Genomic DNA, 20,620 nt, shown 5'->3' on the forward strand with positions numbered 1-20,620 from the left:
TATAAATTATATAATCCTGAGCCGCAAAAGCCAAAGGAACAAAAAAAAGGTGCAAAACGCCCAGGTTCTTCAGACCATAAATGATGCACAAGCTTTAATTTATGATTCATTAGTTAAACCATATTCAGCCCGACTTTTTAAATGAAGATCAACTTTTGGAATTCATCCTTCAACACAAACTCGAAGCGGGAAAGTATATCAAACCTTTATATACAGCATATTTAAAACAAATGAATAGAATACATCCAGAATTAATGAAGGAAGGAATGAAATCCAAAATCAAAGCAGATAAAATTAAACCACTTGCAATACCAAAACCTCCAACGACAGTACCTCCTCCTCCTTCAGTTAATCCTTCATCATTCACTTTATTATATCCATTTCAAACATTAAAGAAGCAAAAAGATTTTAAAAAGGATTTCAAAATATTAAATAAACCAACTGACCCAAAAATTCAACCGTTAAAGGAAAAATTTAGTCGCCCTTCATTTGCTCCATATCCATATTCATACGAAATCGATCATCTGGAATATTCAAAAGGAAACGTTACTTATTTATTTGCCATTAACATTAACACTAGATATTTATATTGCATTCCAGTGAAAGGGAAAACAAAACAGGAAACAAGAAGAGCTATTCAATACTTACTAGATCATGAAAGAGTAGATAATATCAGGGGTGATGGTGATAAAGGATTTCAGGCAGCTATGGCTCATTATTTCCCACAAATTAATTTTTTCTTTTCATCCTCTCCATATACGTTTCATAATAAAATAGTTGATGCGGTAATGAGAACTCTTAGAGATGCGTTAGGGATTAATGGTCAGATATACTGGGATGGAAATCATGACTCCATCATACAACAGTTAGTATATTATTACAATAATACATGGCATAGAACTATAAACATGAAACCAGTGGAAATGAAAAATGATATTTCAAAAGAATGGGAATATATTAGAAAGCAAATGGAAAGGTTGAATGATGTTAAACGTGAACAAATTAATTCGGGGCTCATGAATTTTAAACAAGGGGATAAAGTTTTGATTCATCTCGATTATGGAAAAACTGATAAATCAATGACAAAAAGAAGACGAAGATTTGACACAATAGCTGAATTTGTTAGATATATTAACGGCAATGCATTAGTTGAAGTTGACAATAAATTAATAGAAATTCGATTTATTTTATTACTCCATTATATTTAAATAATTAGGGTGTCCAAAGGTGTGTTTAGCACAAACCTGAATACTGCGAATAGAAATAAACAAGTTACATATATATAAAGTTTATTTAAATATAATTACCATTGGATTCAATCACGCGTTCGCAGCGATCGATCCAGGCTTGAAAGACACGCTTTAAATCATCATGAGAAAATTGCTCAAATTGCTCTCTTACAAAATTTTCAAGATCATCTGGACTCGCGAATTCGCGTCCTTCAGCTCTTTTTTTAGCGTGCCGAATAAATAAAAGTCAGAGGGTGCAATATCAGGTGAATAAATTGGGTTTGGAACAACTTTGACATTGTTTTCCACCAAGTAATTCATTACCTTATGACTTTTGTGAACTCTTGAATTATCAAAATGAATTGCAAACTTTGTTTTTGTTGTTTGGATTTCTCAAACTCATCAGAATTGATAATTTGAGTAAGAACATTGTCAATTAGATACTGAGCATTCATCGTATTAGGTTTTTGAAGAATATCAATTGCGATGATGTCATTCACGCCCCAAAAAACCGACAACATCATCATTGGTGTGTCAATTTTTTTTCTTCGGGAATGTTTGCGGATTTTCATCCTTCGGGATCCACATGATTTTGGCTTCTGTTGCATATTGAAACCAAGACTCGTCCCCTGTTACTAAAAAGCGAAACTTCTTGGATTGATACGCACCCAATATAGAGAGGAGCTCTTTCGAAGATTGGACTCTAGATTTTTTTTGAACTGAATTAAGGTTGTGCGGAACCAACGTGTATACGCTAGTTTGTAGTTCAAATAATTGTGCAGATAATAACTGACTGTTGTACGTGGTATCTTTGTCATCTCCTCTATCCTTCTGAGTGATGCTCTTGGGTCTTCATCTAGCGCTTGAAGAATTGCTTTGATTTTTCTTTGATCCGGCGATTTTTTGTCAATTTTTATGATGGGCGCCTTTTTGTTCATGAAGTGATACATCCTAACATGATACGTTACAGTGGAATAGCTAGGAGCATCCATACGAAGCATTTTACCAATGTCTCGTAGATTTTTTTACAGTCTTTGCATTTTTTTGCAAGAGCGAGGATGTTTTCTTTATGATTCATTAAAAAAATGAAAAAAATCCCGCCAAAATTTCCCGCGAAACCGCCTCTTGTCTCAAAATTCATTTTATATCCCGGCATGGCGCCAAAATACAACATACTCATCATATACATATATTCATATTTTTTATTATATATTTATAACCAGCATATATCTCCTTTAATAGTCTCATATAGAGCGCTGTGCTAAACGCACCTTTGGACACCCTATATCTCCAAATCTCCATATTTCAACCTTTGCGTTTGTTCTGCCATCTTTGAATTATATGCATATATGGCGTATGTAATGGTCTGAAGGACCTGGGTGTTTTGTGCCTTAAGTTGCTGTGGTTGCTGTTGTTTAATCATTTATTATGATTTAAAAATAAATATTTAATCTGTTATCTCATCAGCTATTTTTTCTATTTGAAATTGCCATAATATTTTCATTCATGAATTCTAAATCACAATCAAATAGGTCAGTTATTCTAAATTTAATATTTGATAAATCTTTTGAATGAAGAATAAATGAATTCCCGGATAATTGAAACGGATATGATAAAGAAAATGTGTTTAAGTTGATGGATAAAATGTTTTGTATTGATGGATAAGAGTTAGGGTCTAATGTTTGATGTGAAATCTCATTGGGGTATTAACTTTATCACATTTGATTAAAATGAAATTGGAACCAGTGTCAGAATACAAAACATCCCCAACATCTTTTTCAAAATTTAATATCCCCAACAATGAACGAGGATGAGGAGTACAAAATTTAATTTTCAGCGGAAATTTTATAAGGTTATTTATTTCATCAAGTTCAAAAAGTTTATCAGGTTTTGATTTAAAATTTTCTTCATACCATACGATAAATGATTCATTTAAATAACTTAAAATCATGTTAATATCCCATTTCGCTATCACATTATTTATATACATATCATACGTTTTTTCATGGTCATCTTTAATAAATGATATATAATCTGAAGGGTCTAAAAGAATGGGATTAAATTTACCACTCACAGAAACGAGAGTAACATTATAAATTCCGCTAACTGTTAAATTTAATTCACAGTTATTATTCGAAATAATATTGATAATTGACATTTTTTATTACGATTAAAAATATGGTAAAGCGTTATTTTCCAGTGATAAATAAAACTAGAATAAGATTACCTCAAGAATTCATAAATTCAACGAATAAGAAATTCATTCATGTTATAAATTTTAGTGTTTTCAGAAAAATATGAGTTAATGTCATATTCATCAACAGGTTATATTTCACTTCATTCAAATTTAGTTCAATCAAACCCATATAATGACCATTTCATAAGATTTTCAGATGTATTAAAAATGTAATTGATAGATTAAAATATGAACAGATTGACAATATCGAATTTTTGGAATTTTGGTTTAAATATCCCGATGGAAAAAAGATTGAAGTTAAACATAAAGCTGATACTATACAAAAACAATTACAATGACCGATCCGGATAGTGGGGAACAAAAAGAAATAAAACAAACGATAGAAACTGGTGAAGAGGTCAATTATTATTGATTATGATTCAAAGGATTATTATTCGATAATGTTAATGCTTGAATATTAAATAGCCTTAACAAAGAATTTTTCAAGTGATATTTTATATTCATCAACTATTTTATTATAAATATCATTATATGTTAAATGAAGTTCAGTTGTTGTTCCGTTCTTTGATATCTTAATTGTGCTAATATCCTTTATAGGATTTATTTTTGCAACTGTTCCGCAGCATGAAACCTCATCATCTATGAAAAATTGAATCTTAACGTCTGAATCTTGAACATCACAAAGAATGGCGATAATGTGAATTAATGATTCATAAGGTAAAATAATTAAACCGGATTGGTCAATTAAATTTATTATTGAATCATAAAGTTAGTATACCTATCTTGGGTACGGCGGCACTGCGTTCCACCTTACCCAAGATAACAGTTTGACACTTTACAAAACCGCTAACGTATATTTTACAACACAAACGACAACACTAACTTAACCTTAAATATTTACAAAGCCGCCAACCACTTCACCTCACTAACATTTTCACTAAACGACTTCACTAATGAAAAAATAAACGTTCTCACTAACGTTCCACTAATGTTCTCATTTACAAAAGTATTGCAACTCCTCCCATTGCTGTGCTTCACAATAGTTCATATTCTTCAGTATCGCTGCTGTCACTCCAATCGTCAGAGTCAAAATCACTGTCAAAATAAATGTTAGTAAGTTTTGACAAAGCTAATGAAACACGCTTACCGTTTGTATCGTATTGCTTTATAAACTTTCCATTCTTCATTTTCATAAACGCTCAAACTAACTTTACCCTTTCTCCCTCGTATCTGATAGAATGTATTTTCACGAGGAACGAAGAACAAATTCTTGAACTCATGACCGTTGTAGTTTGTTATCTCAATAGTTTTCGTCATTTATATAAAAATAAAATAAAAATAAAATAAAAAATAAACTTAAAAATTAATGATATCACCACCCTCACACGTATGAAAACATAGCACAAAAATAAATTTAGGTGAGATCTCACCTCTTTTTTCACCTGTTTTTTCACCCTGTTGAATTCATTGCTTTATAACTCTCTTCCTTGGTTTCTTTTTAGTTGCTTTCTTCACGTCTGTCTCCAACTTGACTATCTTTCTTCTTCGTCCATAATGATACCAATTACTTCCACCAGTCAATGGGTCAAATGGTCTTTCGTAAGGGTTTCCATACATTCCATAGGACCATACGGAAGAACTACTGGTGGAGAAGAAACATTTTCTTTAGTTCCATCGACTCTATTTAAATGCATTGTTTCACCTTTCATCTGGTCATTAAAGTCTTTTGCGTGTTTTGCAAACTCATCGTCCTTTCCTAAAGCATTTTCTGACTCAGTCGCAACCAAATTGGATGCTTTATTTATGAGCCCTATTTTATTTAATCTTAACTTCTTTGCAACCCAGCCTCCAATCTTCCTTTATTTGCATCTAATGTCTTCGAAACCCTTCCTCCACTCATTTTATTTACTGCGTCATAAGCTCCAAGTGCTTTTGCTCCAAATGCTAATGCTTTTGTTCCCATTGCGCCTAAAGCTGCCCAAGCTACCATTTACACCATATTAAAATCATCTCTCTTCAATATTATCTCATAAAAGTTCTCGTTACTGGAGAAAGTCAATGAAACATAAGCGTTCTCACGGGCTTCGCCCTCACCGCTTTGCGGTCTATCTAACTTCTTTCTTATATCATCTATACGCTTCAAAATGTCTGAACAATTGCTAACATCTTCTACAACAGTTATTTCATCATGAATGACCTTCAAGAACAAGCTCATTTAATATGCTATTAAAATCATCTCAATAATGAGTCCATCCTTTCCATCTTTAGGTAGCACAACATCTTTCATTGAAGAAGGTTCGACAAGTCTTATGTTAAACTTACTGACAAAGTTTGTTATACTATAATGCTTCGGCGGCGAATACATGTAGTTTGAAAGACATAATATAGATTCTTCAGCAAATTCACTTATACTGGATTTTATAACAATGTTCTCACGAGACCAAATACCACCAATTGACAATCTTGTAAGCAATCCTGCTGAACCTTCTACTGTAAACGTCGATGGTAACATTCCACGAAGGTCATCTATTGACATCTTTGAGTCACTGAATTTAAATATTTTCTTAAAGCAATCGTCATTATCTAACCATGCAATAGCTTTGAAGTTTTCATTCGAATATACATCTGCTTCATTAAATGTAAAACCTGACTTCTTTGCAGAGATGACTTTAAAATCTATTGAGTTTGTTTCAAAATTATATGCTATGGTAACTTCTGAAGGTAATGGATGTCCTTCCGCAGTCAGTTGTTCTCTCACTACCGTTTGAAGCTTTGTGTTAAAAACTTTCATGTCATCTCCTGTATCTAGTTCACATACACAGCAACAGGGAAACTATCTTGCTTCTTTGTTTCATCATTATATCTCAAAACATTAAAGTTCTTCAATAATATTGTCTTCCTGCTGGAATACTTCTAACTTGTCTTATTTCAATAGCTTTCTCACCTCCTACATACTCTACCCAGTGTCTTGGATATTCATAAGTATACTGACTTTCTTGAATTTTGGTTGGTTTCATCATAACGTGTTCATAGTATATCTTTATACTCTTGTCAGTTAGACTCGGTGCTATGTTCTGAATATTTCTGACTTGCATTTTTAATGGAGATAAAATGAAGCATTTAATACATGACGTAGATGAAGACATGAATGAAACTACAGACAAACTTAACTCTTCTCTTATTCTTCCTTTCAGCAAAGATTATGAGTTCTGTTCAAATGGTGTGTATTTCTATTGTGGAAAGATGGGTTCAGGTAAGACATTTAACCTCATTCGTCATATACTCATAACAGAGCGTTTAGGAAACGACTCTTACTATGACCAAATCATTATATCAGCAACTTCAGACTCTATGGACTCAACAGCGAAAACATTTATGTCAAAAGTTCAAGCCTCTGTCGTTAAAGTTCCAGACAGTGAACTCATTGAATTTCTTCAACGTTACATTCGACGTAAGAGAAATATTATGCCATCGTAATTTATACAGTCAGGAATGCAAAAGACTTCTGAGGAGATGGAAAGAATTATTGACAAACACCACTTACGTCAATACTCAGGAGTTTACGATATGAAACGACTTACAAACTACATTCTGTCAAAACTTTCAAAATACCCCTTCAAAAAGTATCCTTCAAACACTCTGCTCGTTTGTGACGACTTCGCCGGAAAAGGTTTAGTGTCAAAAGCCTGACTCACCATTAGCTAACATCATAACTAAAGTCAGACATTACCATTTAACTGTAGCAATACTTATGCAAACATGGCGTTTCTTGCTTTAAACATAAAACGTCTCATAACTGACTTCGTTATCTTTCAAGGTTTCTCACGCTATGATATTGAACTCATTTGGAAACAGTCAGGTATAACATTACCTTTTGAAGAAATTTGGGAAGCATATAAGTCTCTCATCTCTCCTCGTTCATACCTTGAGATTCATATCATGACTAATACCATTAAAGTCAAAAATATTCCATGGGAACGACCAACATTGTTTTAAAGTTTAACCTTCAATTGACTGATGGTAAACAAATTCCATGCATCTCTGTCGCCATTTCTGTTAATATTTTTGCTGTCATTCATATCATCCACTTCCCCATCCGTTAGCTTTTGAGGATATGCGTTAGAATAGCTGTTCTTAAATGAAGGCTTTTCACCTTTGAGAGCATAAACTCTATAACTTTCTGCATACTTTATGTTTGAACCTCCTGAGCCATCATTGACATAAATTTTTATAGGCTTCCACCCTTTGTTCATGTTCCTGCTTCTTCCCTTAGCTCTTTTGTTCAGTAGTTCTACATCTTTATACACAGCACCTGTCTCAGTGAATTCAACAATATTTTCATTCGTTAGCTTTACATTCAAACCCTTGTCGAGTATATTGTTCATTTCATACATATAAAAGGTTTTTATTCTATATGAAATGAGAAGCAAATCCATCTTAGCTGGTGCCGTTAATGTTCCAATTGAACCAACATCAAATGTTGACTCACGAACGACAAACAATATTGTCATAAAGAACTATAGTTCAGAGTGTTTGAAAGAAAAAGAACCAGAACTTAAGTCGGGAGGTCTTGGCGCATGGCGCCGTGAATTTAAACTCAGCTTCAAACGCTAACGCTACATCAGATGTTAAGTTAGAGTATCCACCACTGGACCAAATTCTTTCAAGAGAAGCCAACGACAACCCTTACACAAATGTTCAAACAAATCCTTCAGATAACGTAGACCATTACCTTCTTCAGTTATACCAAACAATTTTACTCAAAGACGATAAGAAGCTTTTGACAAATCTTATAAGCAAGAACCAAATAATTCTAACAAAGGAGGACCTTGAAAATGTTATCTCACGAATAACAGGGAAACAATGTGTCATTGACTATCTCGACCCTGAAATCGAATGCTGTGGTCAAACTCCACTATTCATGAAAATAGGTAACATCCGCATCATTGAAACACCAGGAACTACAGGAGTTGAGTTTAAGTATAAATATTCGAACGAGTATACAAAACTTTCAACAGAATATAAACTTTGCTTGAAATATGTTTTAGTAAATTAAAGCAATTTGTAATATCTATCCAAAACTTCTTCAACAGTATCGAACTCATCTTCATAATGCAAACCTAATCTTATTGACTTGGTGCAGTTTTCACTAACACAATATTTTTCTGTTCTCTTGACTGACATAACTAACTCATTTGTTTCATCAAACAGCAACAACCAAAGTTCATGACCTAATACATAACATTCATACTTTATATTTTTAGCTCTGAGTTCTCTTGTAAGCTGTTGCATTTAATATTTTCTAAAAAGTCAACTTCAACAGTCATTCGCACTGGTGCCTTCAGTTCTACAGGCTCTCCTTGAAAGTCAACAAGTCTGAATTGCATGTCTTTCAAATTATGAGGACTAATGCGAACCCATTTACCTAAATGAGTTGCTATGACAGGAACGTTTGGAATGAACATTGAATTGACTGCATAACAGAAGGATTTATATTCTACTGAACCTTTACTATTAACTCCTGAAATACCTGTGACATTAGCTATTTTAGACTCAATGTACAAACAATTACCATAACATACGTATGGAACAGATTTCATCTCAATCGTTTTGTCAACACTTTTCAAAGGAAATGTCATATGGTATGCACCCAAAAGAAGTTGTACTCTATGACTCATTCGTGTTATCTTAAACTCCTTCGCATAACTGAACTTCAAAACTCCTGCAATAAGTTTAACATTCATTAAGTTTTCTTCGTTCTCCTTGTTTATTGTAGTATTTATGAGCGCATTTAACACTCCAGCTAATGTTTCCATCTTATATTCTACATTATTGTGAAATCTTATTTCGTGCTTCTTTCCATCTATTTCAAACTCCATGAAATCTGTTTCGTCAGTTATAACGAATGAAGCAATAGTATTAAAGTCAACAACTCTGAAAGCAAGCGCTTCATTCTGAAGACCTAAGTTTGTTTGTAGCTTTACTGTCCCGTATTCGTTTGGGTCTGTACTTTGCAAATAGAACAACATTTTATTCTCATTAAAATATGACTATTGCTGCATATGCGTATGAAACAAATGAAGCAAGAAGAGCACATGAACTAGTAAACGAAAACTCAACTTTAACCATTGAAGGCAATGATTTAGTCATTGACGATGGAAAAACTAAAAAAGTCATTGATTTCGATACTTTTAACACTTATGACCCATTCATTACAACAAGCAAGGTTCCCATCATAAATGATGGAACGGTGCAATATATAAATTCTACAGTAGATGCCTCATTAGTGAAAGTACTGAATGTTCTCATTGAATTGTTAAAGAGCTTTCGATTTGACGACAACATTAAATGCCTAAAGAATTTAGTCATGAATGAGAAACAAATTCTCGGCGTTGCTGGTAGCAGTAATGATGTACACCTTATGACATTAGAATATTATAACGAACATAAAGATGAACTGAAAGGAGAGAAGGGTGACACGGACCACAAGGACCACAAGGAATACAAGGAATACAAGGAATACAAGGACCTCAAGGCGAAAACGGTTTGGATGGAAAGGATGGAAAGGATGGAAAAACTGCTAAATCATGGATATGGGACCTTATAAATACTGGTTTAACAGCTGCTTCATATGGAGTTCTTCAATACCAAATCGGAAAGATATGGGCAGTACTTGGTGAAGAAGCTTTAGATGACGTTAAAAATGCTTTGAACTTCATTTCAAATGGTTCGGATACTATTAAAACTTTATCTGGTTGGATGCAAGAAACAAGGAGTCAAATAGATACTGTAAGACGTATAGCAAACAATGCACGTACGGGATTGGATACTTTACGAGAAGCACAAAATACACTAAAGGAAGCAAATGATATTCTTGGCTCAGTATCAGACATGCATGAAGATTGGCTTAAAGGTATTGACAAATCTTTAAAAAATCACAGTCAGTCTATTGCTGACTACAAGAAAAGTATAGATTTTTTACATAGTGCTATGGACGTACATGATGGAAGCATAAGGAACTTACTTAATGCTAACAATAACTTACCAGGAACTATTAAAGCATTTATAAAGTCCTTTGTAAAACCCGGTGCTCTAACATTTAGGTCTTTGAGAGCAAGAGCATTGAAGTCAAGAGATGCAGAAACTCCAGAAGAACCACCAAAACCAACAGCTAATGAAATATTGTTCGAATATTTTCCAAGGTACTCTGTTCTCATTGCATACATTCAAGAAATACTTAAGAAAGCAGACTTGACTTTAGGAGATGATGAAAGTTCTGTATATCTTTCGTTCCAGTTTCAAATAGCAGAACTTTTGAGACAGATATGCTTAATGTATGACAACATCTCTGATTTCACAAGATATGATGACGACCATGACCCCGAACACTGTGAAGAAGAAGTTTTACAAACATCCATTAAGACAGGAAAGGTTTTAACTCAAAGTCTCATTATTGACACCAAAGATGGCGAAGTGGACGTTCTTCAAGAGCTGAAGAAAAATACTTCTTCGGGAGGTGGTGGTAGGCATGAACTTGAAATAAATGAGATAGAAGAGAAATTAGCCGAAAAAGCAGATAAAGAACATAAACACAATATCTCCGATATAAATGAACTTCAAGCTACATTAAATAGTAAAGCAGATAAAAACCATGTTCATTATATAACTTCAGATGAACAGATTATAACGGACTACCATGGATATTTAACACAGGATGAAAAAGTGAAGACGGAAGATGTTAATGAAAGAAGATATAAATACATTCGTGCTAAAGGTTATGACATAAGCTGTACTGTACATTATGACACAGGTAAAGCGCTAGAAGCATTTAGTTATAACGATGAAATTTATGCCTCTACTTTCAATGTTAACGGTGTATTAGTTGAACCAAGATTTACTTTGAGAGTTAAGGCAAAAATAACTTTTGAAGATGCTATTAAAAGTAGAGCCGACAAAGATGAATTTGACGCAACGAACAAAGTTTTGAAATCTCATAAACACAATATCTCCGATATAAATGAACTTCAAGCTACATTAAATAGTAAAGCCGACAAAAATCATACACATAAATCCTTCACTACTGTTAGAGCAGACGACATAATATTGAACTATGATTTGGGTTCAAGTGCACCTTTAGAGAATCCGAGTACAAGCGTAAAAGATACTCTTAACAATTTAGATAAGAGTTGTAGGAATATCGAAGATCATGCCAGAAACTTTGAAGCATATGAACTACCATCAATGTTAGACAGTAAAGCCGACAAAAATCATACACATAAATCCTTCACTACTGTTAGAGCAGACGACATAATATTGAACTATGATTTGGGTTCAAGTGCACCTTTAGAGAATCCGAGTACAAGCGTAAAAGATACTCTTAACAATTTAGATAAGAGTTGTAGGAATATCGAAGATCATGCCAGAAACTTTGAAGCATATGAACTACCCGCAATGTTAGACAAGAAAGCAGACAAAACAGAGCTTCAAACATTAAAGACTCAGATTCTTGAAACATTATATCCTATAGGCTCTATTTATACGTCAATGAACTCAACAAATCCAGCAACAGTTTTAGGTTTTGGTACATGGCAGCAGATTGTAGACAAATTCTTATACTGTGCTAACTCTTCAAAGCAAACAGGAGGTTCGAAGAAAATTACTGAAGCAAACCTTCCACCGCACACTCATACAGGAACTACAAACTTTTCTGGCGACCATAGCCACTCATTAAGAGACCATCCATTATACAACTCAGAGTATGAAGCTGGCAATGATGTTTTATCTCCATCTTATAACAATTCAGCAAAAAAGACTTTTCGACCAACTGAACCAGGAGGAAATCATGTCCATACTTTCACAACAAATCCAACAGGCTCGGGTGCAGATTACATGCCACCATTTGTGACTGTATTTGCATGGTACCGCGTTCAATGAACGCGCTTGAGCCTGCTTTGCGGGCTTACCGTCTTGAATAAAATCTTTAACTTTACATAAATGAGCTTGAAAGAAGTATTCGAACAACATCCATGGAGGTCATTTAAGAAATTCAATGAAGCTGCAAAGAGTTGGGGATTTACTAACAGAGCTGAAGTGAAAAGGTTCTTTGACAAAAATGTTGTACATCAAACAAAAATAAACCCTTACGACTACTTTTTACCAATTTACTCCAACACTCCTGACGCATACCAATTTGACACTCTCATTCAAAGCAGAAAAGGAGGACATAAACCATTCCTCATCTTCATTAATGTTAACACTCGTAAAGCATATGCATATCCAATGAAAAATAAAGGAACTCGTGAAGTGTTAAGAGTTTTACAAAAGTTTGTAGCAGAACATAGCCCAAGTACTTTAACATCAGACCAAGACAGTGCATATCTCAGCAATGAAATCACAGATTTTCTCATTAAGCATAACATAACTCACTACACTACTGAAGACCATAACCATAACATACTCAGCATCATAAACCGCTTCATAAGAACGCTCAGAGATTTAAATCAAGAGCGAGACTTTACCGAAGAAACAATGAAACATTTTCTCGAAAGTATATAATTCCTCAACACATTCTACAACAGGACATACACCAAATTCAATGACACAACAACAAGAAGAAAAGTATATACAAAAGAAACGAAGCCAAACACAAAATATCAGAAATTCAACACAATTTACCCTCATTCCTGGTACAAAAGTTCGTGTAGTTCTTGACGACAAACCGTTGACAAAGAAACGTTTAAGGTTAAGTCGAAATTATTATATCGTAGACTCTACGCAAGGTAATGGATATCTTTAAAAAGCTGCCGACGACTCTATTGCTTTTATCCTCGTCATAAATTAGTTGAAAGTAGTAATGGCAAACTTGCTGAAACCATTGACGAAGCAAAGCGAGGAGTGGTTATTGAAATACTTGACTACAACATAAACGATGACACTTATAAAGTAAGATATGAAGGAGGTGTTGAAGATGTTATACCATCTAAGAACTTGAGAGAATCTAAACCAACTCATCTGGGACCATTAGAGCGGGAGTACTGGAAAGACAAAAATATGCCAGAAAGAATAAGAAAATTCTTCTAAACTTTTTCGTTGGATGTAAATCAGACATGAACGAGAACAGTCATGATATCATTAATGGTACCAGGTTAATTAACTTCTTTAAAAAATGATGACAACATAACATTTAGACAACAGGTACGAAAACATTAATATATAAAATTCATGAAAATTCATGCAGGAAATTCTTGAGTTTTGGTTGAAAGAATACGGTCAAGCCAAAAGTGGCTCAACCTCAAAACAAGCATTTTATGAGCTTACTAAGGGTGTTATAAATGAATTCAAAGGTATTTACATACATCCTGACCTCGTTCATTTTGTTGCTGAATTCACCAAAAATAATTTTTAGGGTAGATGGTTAGATCTAACCCGATAACTACCCTCTTTTCTACCCTCTTGAATTTTCATGAATTTCCTTAAGATAGAAAAAAATAAAGTTAGTTTTATTTTTATTTATTTTTTTTTTATTTTGTATAAAAGATATGATTTCAACAATCGGCACAACAACAATTCAAACAACCTCACCAAACTCGTTAGTCATGAATCCAACATCTATGTTAGTAGAGATGAAAAGCTTTATTCCTTCTTCATATACTTTTGAAACAAAAATCCAGAAGATAAAGCAAGAACTTTTAACAAGTAATTTAGACTGTACCGCACAGAATGAAGAAAATGAAGAATATCTTTATGTCATGCAGGACATTATTGACCATTTACCCAAATTGCCTGAAATCCAACAACAAAAGCTCACTATTCATGAATTCGATGAAATAGAAGTAAAACCAACTGACTCAGTAGAAATAAAGAAGTTCATACGTAAAGTAAACTATGAGTTTCTAGGATATCATTGCAACCATAAAGTTATGGACAAAGATTGCGACATGGTATATAAGAACATCTCTGACATATATAAATCTGGGGAGTTTAAGACATACGACAACTTTGTTTCATTAGTTGCAGAATGTGTATGGCAGATAAGAGATAAAGATAGAGAAGGTAAGGTATGGAATGAACAGATAAAACCAACTGCTTCAGATTTAAAGAAAACCATTGACGCCTTAGTTGTTCTAGCAGGTCAAATTTCAATGTATAACGCAAAAATGAACCCCACAATGTTCAAAATGTAAAGCAGCAATGAGGAAATATAACTACTCCGTCAAAGAGATAGAACGTATGAGAAACGACTATGCTGACTTAAAGAAAGAAGTAGAGAAACCAGCAGAAGATAAAATGGACATGTTAGCATTTCTGAACAAAAACTATCCAACAGCAGAAGATTTCCTTCTGTCTGATGTCAAGAAGAAATATAAAGAAACCTTCGGCATTGTTAAAACATTCGATGTACTAAAAGAAGAAATAGAAGCTACAAAACTGTTTAGAATCTCACGAATTCATAACGTATATCATGTAAAATGTTTATAAAATAACTGGGGTAGAAATGAGGGTAGAAATGAGGTTAGATCTAACCATCTACCCTAAAATATATTTTTGCTGAATTCAACACAAAAATAATGAATTTCCTTAAGATGAAAAAAATAAAGTTAGTTTTATTTTTATTTATTTTTTTATTTTGTATGTAAGAACAGAAATGACAAACATTGAGTTTGAAACAGTTAGAAAGATAGACAATGACACCAAAGTGGTTAGAATCGGTGATTTAAACGTAAGATACTCAAAGAAATACAACAAATATTCTTTGTCAGACATTCTGACACCATCTGAAAAGAAAACAAACCACTGGGTTAGAAATGCTTCAACTCAGAAAATTTTGACAAGAAATCCTGAGCTTATGATATCAGTAAGATTCTATGGAACTACAGCATATCTCATCGACAAAAGTCTTATACCAATAGTTTTGTTATGGATTGACCCAGTTGTTGGATATAACTTCATAACTTATGGTTCATTCGATATGGAACGTTGCAGTGAAGGCTTACTTTACATCGTTCAGAAACCGAAGGACTTCAATACAAAAAGATATAAGATAGGAAGAACATATAATATAACTCAAAGATATGACTCTACAGTCAATAGAGTCAAAGTTGTGTTCGTTAATGATATGAGAGCTGCTGAAACAGAACTACTTGAAAAGTTTGAGAAAATGTATGGTGCTCCCATAAAAGGTAAAGAAACGTTTGAAGTAGATGAGATAGATAAAGCTATAAAATTATTTGACGAAGTTGCTGAAAAATACATGTAAAGCGTTTATTTTTGTCTTTTGTGAAAGTCAGAAAATAACGCTAATTTTTTTCTAACAAAAATTTTTATCTTGTATGTAAAGACAGATATGTCAACATTAGAGAACACAACAACTGCTATCGTTCATGAAGCCATAAATGAAGAATACGAGTACATACAGTATAACAAACAGTTACGTCTCATTCGTTCAGTCAAAATGACATGTACCAAATGCAAAGTATAATGAATGCTCTTCGTTCTACAAAGCAAGCATATCATTGGTTTGAAAACCAACAGACAAAAGAACTTTTAGAAGAATTTCCTCATATGATTGCTTCCCTCGGAAAACCGGGAAGAGATTCCGTATGAAAATCGCAAGAATTTGGCTCCTGGTTTGAAAGGATATTATGTTCATAGACTTTTAGTAAATGCTGTAGCAATGTGGGCTTCACCTCGTTATGCTTGTTATATTTTCATGATGTTAGATGAACTATATAAAGCAGAACGTGGAGAGATGGAAAAGAAACTTCAAGCAAAAGATGAAGTCATTGAATCCAAAGACAAAAGCATACAGAAAAGAATACCGCGTTCAGTACCAAAAGGAAAGGAAAAGAGTTATAAGTATATGATATATACTGAAGAGTTGGAGAAAGAAGAAGACAGAGATATGGTTATGTTGCATTTAGTCAGAAGAAACAACAAAAGCTTTTATGACCTTGCTAAGATTTACAAATTGACAGAAACTGGTTCTATCGTGAAAACTTACCGATTTCAATGACACCGAATGAGCAAATAAAGGAAATTGTCAAAAGTACTCTTCCTCAAACACACTATGACATCAAAGGTTGCACAATACTTACATTCAAAGAAGACTTACCATTACTGAAGGAAAAAATAACAGAATATTTCGATAACTTCAAAGAGGAAGAATAAAAAAATCTAAGCTAATTTTATTTTTTATAAAATTTTATCTCATATGAAAGAACATGAATTTAGAATATTCGGAACTCATGACAGAAGAAGAGAACGAACAACATGTAAAAGATTATGCAAAATTTCTGAAGGTATATAAAGCATTTAAACAATATCTAAATGCTTCTAAAGATTATGCAAAATTTCTGAAGGTATATAAAGCTTATGAAAAAGCGTATGAAAAGTTTATACATTGGGGAATTGTTGTAAAATATCGATATGAAGACTAACCAAAAATATATTTTTGCTTAAATAGCTTCAGGGTCATTTCTTCAACCATTTCACTTCCTTCGTCAATGTCAATGAAGCTTCTTCAACCTTTGGTAAGAATTTCTGTATAACATCTTTGTTCGTTATTGTCTTCAGAGATGAAGGATAATATTTCACATTTGTTTCACCTTTCTTATATTCTTTCTGCTGCGATAAATCTAAAACAATACTGAAGAAGTCAATATTAGAGTTCTTTATAACAGTATAATGAGTATCTTTGACATTCACGAAGAAACTCTTTTGTTTCAAAACTACTGCTAACTCTTGTGAAGTATATACGTTTGCGGTCAATGACGATAGCTAATGGTCTGACATACTGACCAAACTTAGATTCTTTCACAAACTTCTTGTTAAAGATAACATTAACGTTTGAAGCATTATTGAACTCATTCTTGATGGCAGTAGCGAGAGCATTGTATGAAAAGAACTTGCAATCTTGCATGTGTTTCATTAAAATAAAAATATTAAATTATTTTGAAAAATAACTTAAAAAATCTAATCTAATTTTTTCAAAAAATTTTTTTTATTTCCTACTAAAGATGTATCGGAAGTTGTCTAAGTTAGAACACTCGGAAATAAAACAACTTCTTACAGAAGCTAACATAGATGTTGCAAAGCATTACGCAACAAACAAAAAGGCACTCGCTGACATCCTCAATGACTACATGGTGAAATAAGTTATGATAGAATTCATGAGTTCATAAAGCCGCAACGCGGCGAGGACGAAGTCCATGCAAGAGCATTTCCTTTAAATGACGTTGCTATTGACTTATATCATAGACGTTCAGTATCATGAAGTAAGAAGAGAAATGTTTGACATAACAAATGCAAACGTTGGTGAAACAAGAAGAAGAGACGACACACTGAAACAACAGAGAAGAGAGATGTTTAAAAGTGCTATAGAACAAGTTCGCAAAGCTAACGATGTCATTCGTTCCATTGACGACAAACCAAAAGAAGGTGAGAGATGGTTAAAGAAAGATGAAGAGAATAGGAAGAGGAATGTGAAGACAGGCAATAGACTCATTGACTTTAACATCGAAGCTTTAGATGAACCAAACAGAGACTACTTACACAAACATTTCGGTAAGGTTTTCATGAGACTCTTAGAGAAATTAAAATAAACTCACAACAGAGATGGATGGTATGTTATAAACTTGGTGGAAAGTATGAATGTTCTACGTTAAACCTCAATAATATTGGAACATTACTACATCAGCTCTTGAAGGAGAACTTTATATCAGAGATAGAAGCAAATGCTGCAGGTATTGTTGAAATGCACTATGACTTCTTCTTGACAAACATAAAGAATCTTACTGAAATAAAGATGTATGATTTAACAGAATATGAAGGCTTAACGATGTCAGATGTAAAGAAAGGCAAACCAAAAAAGAGACCATATAGAGATGAAAGCACACTGACAAATGACCAGAAAGCCATTTTGGAAGCTCTTAAGCAAACAGGAAACCCAGCACTTTAGAAAGCTTTTGGAAAGATAATGGTGAAAAGAAGTTTTATAAGAAGAGAAGCGGTCAGTTCTGGAAGTATCTTTGCACATTACCTATAAATCTTGAACGCTACCAAATCTTCAATGAACTGAACAAAAGAACTGCAACACTTATGACAGAAGACAATTGTTTCGTTTATGCTTGCATTCAGGCTGGAGTAAATGAAGAAACTATTGACCACATGAGAGAAGTCATTCGTGTTAGAGACTTTCCTCAAAGTAAAGTACAAGAAATTTCTGACGCAACAGGTATAGCATTTAATGTTACCATTGGTTATTTCAATGACTCAAGACATAATGAAATAAAGAGGTATATACCAAAAGAATGTGAAACTGTTCGAACTATTGACTTACTTCTTGTTGAAGACCACTACATGCTAAATGAAAGATTACCAATGACAACATATTTCATTCGCAACTATATAGAAATTCTCAAAGCTTGTGGTGGAATGAACATTGAGAAACAGATGAAGATTTATACAAAGAGAGAAGATAAATATGTAGTTCGCATGGATAGAACTACACCGCTATGGGATGTTATGAAAACATTGTGGGAGTGCAAATATTTCGAACCTATTTCTTATGGAGAACTTTTCACATATACGACTGACTTATATAAACAGAACCTTGCACCATTTAAAGATTTGACATATGCTCCAAAGTATTGTGTACAACTGAAGAAGAAAGCCGAGTCAAAAGAAGTAAATAAAAATAAGTGCAAGTTCATTCCTGAGCACGTTTTCTTTGCTGACTTTGAGTGTAGCACAGACGGCTTTCATAAAGCTTTTAACATCTGTTATGACAGTGAAGATGGTTCGGTGAGTGAAAGCATTTGGGGTCAGAACTGTGCAACAGAATTTTTGGAACGACTTCCTGACAAGAGTTTAATATATTTCCATAACCTCAGTTATGATATAAACTTCATCTTAAGACACATGACAGAAGTGAAAGGAACTCCCATCATTAAAGGTTCACGAACAATGCAAATAACTGGCTTATATAAAGGAAGGGCAATTATTATAAAAGACTCTTACAGTGTTATAAATAAGAAGCTTAAACTATTTCCTGCTATGTTTAACTTACAAACAGGACCGAAAGAAGTATTTCCATATAACTACTACAGCAGTACTTTGTTAGCAAATGACAACAGAACTGGTGTCATTTCTGAAGCATGTAAGTTTATCCAGGATGCAGATACATTTATGAAAAACATAGATTCCATCAAAGGTTGCAGAATAGATGAAAACCATTTCGACTTAGAAAAATATAGCACGTTTTACTGCAAACAAGATGTAAGAATTTTAAGAGAAGGTTTTGTAAAGTTCCGCAATGACTTATTGAAAGAGTTTGATTTAAACGTTTATGACTACGTTAGTATTTGTTCAATTGCTAACAAATTATTTGAGAACAGAGTATACTTCCCGAATGGAAATCTTTATGACCTCTCAAATAAACCAAGAGAATTTATTTCGAGATGCATTCAAGGTGGAAGATGTATGCTGTCAGATAACATGAAACAAAAGAGCGAAAAGAAACTCATTGCTGACTTCGATGCTGTTTCATTATATCCCTCAGCTATCGCGAGACTTTATACTTTAGAAGGAATTCCAAAAGTATTGAAGGATGAGATGTTAAGCACAGAGTATCTCATGAGACATTTATTCGATGACGACCAAAAGGAACCCATTGGTGAAAAGTTTATGTCCGGCTTCTTTGTTCTCATTAAGATAACAGAGATTGGAATACATAGACACTTTCATTTAATAGTTTGCGACCCTGAACTAAATCCAGAACTTAACGTTCCAAGAAGTTCAAACACTTGCTGTTTAATGTATGTTGACCATATAACATTACAAGACCTCATAAAATATCAAGGTGTCAAATGTGAAGTGTTGCAAGGATACTATTACGATGGAAACAGAGATATTAGAATAAGAGATGAAGTAAAGAAGTTGTTTGAGTTAAGGTTAAAGTATAAGAAAGAAGGAAATCCTTTGCAAGAAAATATAAAGCTCATTCTGAACAGTATTTATGGCAAAACTATTCTATCTCCTATTGAGTCAAAAATAACCATAGTAGATGACAAAGATGCTATAAGATATGCTATAAGAAACTACAACCATATAGTGAAGTTCGAAGGTTTGGATGGTTCAGATAAAACTATTTTCAAGCTAACCAAAAGCATTTGCAGACACTTTAACTTTTGCCCAC

General features: G+C 33.5%; 5 protein-coding genes and 9 pseudogenes across 14 annotated transcripts, besides 3 other annotated features; 11 read left to right on the forward strand and 3 right to left on the reverse strand.

Annotated features, from left to right (window-relative positions):
• Positions 1-1,151: part of a mobile genetic element that runs on past the window's edge.
• Positions 1,152-1,213: 62 nt separating this feature from the next.
• Positions 1,214-2,514: a mobile genetic element.
• Positions 1,294-2,418, reverse strand: TVAGG3_0771500 (annotated as a pseudogene). Its single transcript has one exon. A coding segment is annotated over exon 1 (1,125 nt).
• Positions 2,515-4,193: 1,679 nt separating the features above from the next.
• Positions 4,194-20,620: part of a mobile genetic element that runs on past the window's edge.
• Positions 5,642-6,521, reverse strand: TVAGG3_0771520 (annotated as a pseudogene). The gene has a single exon. A coding segment is annotated over exon 1 (880 nt).
• TVAGG3_0771530 lies at positions 8,151-8,479 on the forward strand (annotated as a pseudogene). The gene has a single exon. A coding segment is annotated over exon 1 (329 nt).
• Positions 8,679-9,455, reverse strand: TVAGG3_0771540 (uncharacterized protein; the record flags this gene model as incomplete). The annotated part of the gene is made up of 1 exon (XM_051245978.1): positions 8,679-9,455. The coding sequence occupies one exon, from the start codon at positions 9,453-9,455 to the stop codon at positions 8,679-8,681; it is 777 nt and encodes a 258-aa protein (XP_051092565.1).
• TVAGG3_0771550 lies at positions 9,891-10,611 on the forward strand (annotated as a pseudogene). Its single transcript has one exon. A coding segment is annotated over exon 1 (721 nt).
• TVAGG3_0771560 (keratin-associated protein family) lies at positions 11,386-12,360 on the forward strand (the record flags this gene model as incomplete). Its single annotated transcript, XM_051245979.1, has 1 exon — positions 11,386-12,360. A coding segment is annotated over one exon (975 nt), but the record flags the coding sequence as incomplete, so codon positions are not given.
• TVAGG3_0771570 lies at positions 12,706-13,506 on the forward strand (annotated as a pseudogene). The gene has a single exon. A coding segment is annotated over exon 1 (801 nt).
• TVAGG3_0771580 (organellar and viral DNA polymerase type B) lies at positions 13,965-14,609 on the forward strand (the record flags this gene model as incomplete). The annotated part of the gene is made up of 1 exon (XM_051245980.1): positions 13,965-14,609. The coding sequence occupies one exon, from the start codon at positions 13,965-13,967 to the stop codon at positions 14,607-14,609; it is 645 nt and encodes a 214-aa protein (XP_051092567.1).
• TVAGG3_0771590 (organellar and viral DNA polymerase type B) lies at positions 15,272-15,682 on the forward strand (the record flags this gene model as incomplete). Its single annotated transcript, XM_051245981.1, has 1 exon — positions 15,272-15,682. The coding sequence occupies one exon, from the start codon at positions 15,272-15,274 to the stop codon at positions 15,680-15,682; it is 411 nt and encodes a 136-aa protein (XP_051092568.1).
• Positions 15,770-16,124, forward strand: TVAGG3_0771600 (annotated as a pseudogene). Its single transcript has one exon. A coding segment is annotated over exon 1 (355 nt).
• On the forward strand, positions 16,139-16,593 carry TVAGG3_0771610 (annotated as a pseudogene). The gene has a single exon. A coding segment is annotated over exon 1 (455 nt).
• Positions 17,442-17,993, forward strand: TVAGG3_0771620 (annotated as a pseudogene). Its single transcript has one exon. A coding segment is annotated over exon 1 (552 nt).
• Positions 18,179-19,582, forward strand: TVAGG3_0771630 (annotated as a pseudogene). The gene has a single exon. A coding segment is annotated over exon 1 (1,404 nt).
• TVAGG3_0771640 (organellar and viral DNA polymerase type B) lies at positions 19,612-20,581 on the forward strand (the record flags this gene model as incomplete). The annotated part of the gene is made up of 1 exon (XM_051245982.1): positions 19,612-20,581. A coding segment is annotated over one exon (970 nt), but the record flags the coding sequence as incomplete, so codon positions are not given.

Source organism: Trichomonas vaginalis, chromosome III (assembly GCF_026262505.1).
Source record: "Trichomonas vaginalis G3 chromosome III, whole genome shotgun sequence".
Lineage (NCBI taxonomy): Eukaryota > Parabasalia > Trichomonadida > Trichomonadidae > Trichomonas > Trichomonas vaginalis.